Source organism: Propithecus coquereli, unplaced genomic scaffold (genome assembly GCF_000956105.1).
Source record: "Propithecus coquereli isolate 6110/MARCELLA unplaced genomic scaffold, Pcoq_1.0 Scaffold77, whole genome shotgun sequence".
Taxonomy (NCBI): Eukaryota; Metazoa; Chordata; class Mammalia; order Primates; family Indriidae; genus Propithecus; species Propithecus coquereli.
The window spans coordinates 6258521-6261954 of NW_012153840.1; the positions used below are offsets into that span (position 1 = coordinate 6258521).

General features: G+C 43.6%; 1 protein-coding gene across 1 annotated transcript in view; it reads right to left on the bottom strand.

The window, feature by feature from the left end:
• RBP7 (retinol binding protein 7, cellular) overlaps window positions 1–3434 on the bottom strand; it is a 58689-nt gene that overhangs the window by 39114 nt on the left and 16141 nt on the right. The window contains exon 2 of the mRNA XM_012662543.1: window positions 20–198. Coding sequence (XP_012517997.1) covers window positions 20–198 — 179 coding nt within the window. The remainder of the gene's footprint in view (window positions 1–19; window positions 199–3434) is intronic.

Below are 3434 nucleotides of genomic sequence, written 5' to 3' on the forward strand. Positions count from 1 at the left end.
GCATTGCTTTAATTTTTACCTTACATTTTCTGTTATCCAGGCCTTTGTTATCTTCATCAAATTCTTCTCCAACTTTAAATTTAACAAGGTAGTTCCTTAGGCTGCTGTACGTGTGGATGGTAAAAGAATCGCCATTCTGCTCAATTACTTTCTGTGGCTTCAGCATCTTGGCTATCTTACGAGTGGCAAAGTCAATACCTTAAAAATAATTTTAAAAAAAATCTGAACATTGACTTGAGATGCAAAAGTTAAGAATTTGGTAGCTGTTTTCAAAATTATTGGATTTGATTGCGAGTGTTTTTGTGCAATGTTGTTTGATGCCAAAATGAGATCCACGGGGAAAGCCGTCCTGGCAAATCTCCGCTCAGAACCTGAGTACAAAGCTTGCACAGCCTTCTGGAAAGGTTCGTCAGTCTGGCTGTGCCTTAGGTAATCGACATGAAGCTGGGCATGGCAGAGTCAGTTCTGAGAATCCCCCCAGAGGCTGACGAGGGGCCCCCAACCCAGCCTTAGTCACAACTCTGCCCTTTTTCTGCTTCATGTATTTATACTTCAAATTAAGACAGCATTTGAACAATCCCCTAACAGCAACAATGAAAAAAAACCTCAGAAAAACCACTGCACTCATGCATATACTACTATATACTTAGAAATCTTTAATTAGCTTTAAAGAAGAGTCACACGTGGAAACATGGAATGCTAAGATCGGGCCTTTGGAATCCCAGTTCCATTTAGTAATTTTGAGCACATCATGTAGCTAGACGTAAGCATTGCTATTTTAAATAGGGTGGCCTGGTGACATTTCAGCAGGAAGCTGAAGGAGGTGAGGAGGTGAGCCCTGCAGATTCCTGGGGAAAGAGTTTCAGGTGGAAGTCACAGGGAGCCTCCGAGGAAGGGAGTGCCGGTGTGTTCCAGGAACTCTGAGGAGCCCGGGGTGGCTGGGAATGAAAGAGGAGGAGGGGGAGGAAGGAAAGGGCTGAGAGATGAGATGTGAGCCACTGGGCTTTAACCCAGAGTAAGATGGAGTAAAATGGGAGTCCTGGAGAGTTTACCGCAGGTGATGTGACCTACGTGGCAGGCGGCCACAACACAGACACTTGCTCATCACCCTGGACGTGCGCGTGAACCTTAGGGGGGCGGTTCTCCCATTTAAGGATTGTCCTGTCATGTAAAAGAAAGACCCAGGAATCTTCATTTCAGAGATGTTCGTGCCTCATTGCAGGTTGTTTGGTCCCAGAGTTGATCCGCAGTTCGATGTATTCGCCTAAGAGATTCGTGTTTCTCTGGCGTGGACAGCCACGCACAGCTAGTGGTGCTGCCCACGGCCTCACAGCTCCGTTTCCAGTCTGGGAAACCTGGCCAAACACTGAGCAGCTCGTCTTCCAGCCCCACCCATTTCTAAGCTCAACGATAGTGTAAATGTCCTTATCTTAAGAAAAAAGGTTTTTTTGTTGTTGTTTAAGCTAGAACTCCAGTATTTAGCTTGAGATGCAAATGATCCAGGCTTCACTGGTTTTCGACAATGTCTAATTATTGAGACTAAATCCTTAAGATAGTTTCCTATTATTAATATGAACAAGCCAAACTTAAAATAGTTACTACTGACTTTGCTTAAACCCTACTATGTCAGTGGAACAAAACCCAACAAGAACAACTTCAGACTAACAACGACTTTACATCAGTTATGCTTTTAAAACCTGTGAAGGGATTTGTCGTTAGTAAATTTATAATTTGTACTACTGTTTTGTAACATCGGCACTTTATAGATTTGCAGGTGCAAGGCTGGCCTCTTTAGAAACCAAAGTCTACTTTAAATTAGCATAAGTTCTGGTCATTTTTCTACCAGGTCCACACTTACTAGGACCTCAACGGCCCAAATGGCTTTATTCCATAAGGCTTTTATCCAGGTCAAACCCTGCTTTCTCAGGCACCTCAATTGTGGTAAGTAGGAAACAAGACACTCAAGCAGGAAGGAGGAGACAGTGTTATGAACGTGCTCTTGCAAGTATATGAGCCTAGACACGTTGGAGCAGGATCTCAAAGAAGTCCACACGTAAACTTATCTGAGCTTCAAATGTTCGTATTAACCTTTAATTCCAAAGCCATTTCTAATCTTGAGGCAATGCGGGTCTTGGAGGCAAGAGGGGTTGGCCTCAAAAAACCCCCGTCTATGCAGTGACCTGGGGAAAGTTGGTAACACCACCACCTGGGCCACTTGGCCAACATCTGTGGGCACTAACACAGGGCTCCTCCCTGCCTGGAGCACTGCGCCCTGGGTCTCTTTGGCTACCGCGGGGTGCACCAGGAATTCTCCAATTGCAGGCATAGCTCCTCCAAGTAAACTTTCTTCTTTGTCCAAAGGACAAGTTGCCTTTCTTCTCCCTGCAGTTTGGCAGAAGCTGCGCGAGAACATCAGAGCCATGCTGGGGAGCTGCGGGATCAGTTCCTAAACACTACTTTTTAGACAAGAGGGAGTACTTTTCCGCCCTCAAATGAGATGCCGGCTGGGGCACATCACAAGGCGTGTTGCTGGTGTTCTCTGATTTACTGAGCCTCAGCATCACTGCTAACAAGCATCCACCTCACTTCTTCTTTTAAAAAAGAAGCCATCACCTAATATTGTGCCAGACCACAGAGTTTAAAGATCTAAGTAGTGTGAAAATAAGTATAATTTAAAAGCTGTTGGAACTCCCCAAACACTTTGAGCCTTGAGAGAGGTGTGACTGTGATCTGAGTCACATATGGTTACAACTTCTGTTTCTCAGATTATAGATTAACTTGTTTTCTTAATTTTCTCATTCTGTACAATAACTAGAGATGACGTCGGGGACAAAAACCTTCTGCCTTCTTAATTATTAAGAATGACCCTTTTGGTAACTTCCTATTTATTGTCCTGCTTTGCTTAGACCTGATGGCAGAAAACACATGACTATTACACCCTCTGTAAAAAATGTTATAAACATTTCCCAAACCCTTCCCAAAATGAAACACTGCCTACAGCCGATCAAGTTGCTGTAACTATGCACCACCCTTGCATAAAAAATGTAATCCTGCTAAGAACTCCTCTGTCTCTGTCCATATTAATGAAACCTTAACTTCCCTATTTCAGAACACTGGCTCCGTTCCTTTAGAGTTAGTGTTTTCGGGTGGGCTATCCTCAAACTTTGCACTTGACTAACCTCTCTTTAAATTAGAGTCTGACCCTTTTGATTATTTTAGTTGACAGTGGTATAGTTCATGATTTTTTTATGGAATGTATTTTCCTTATATGTGCATAAAAAAGCATAAGAATTTTTTTTTTATTTTTATTTTTTTTGAGACAGAGTCTCATTTTGTTGCCCAGGCTAAAGTGAGTGCCGTGGCGGCAGCCTAGCTCACAGCAACCTCAAACTCCTGGGCTCAAGCGATCCTTCTGCCTCAGCCTCCCGAGTAGC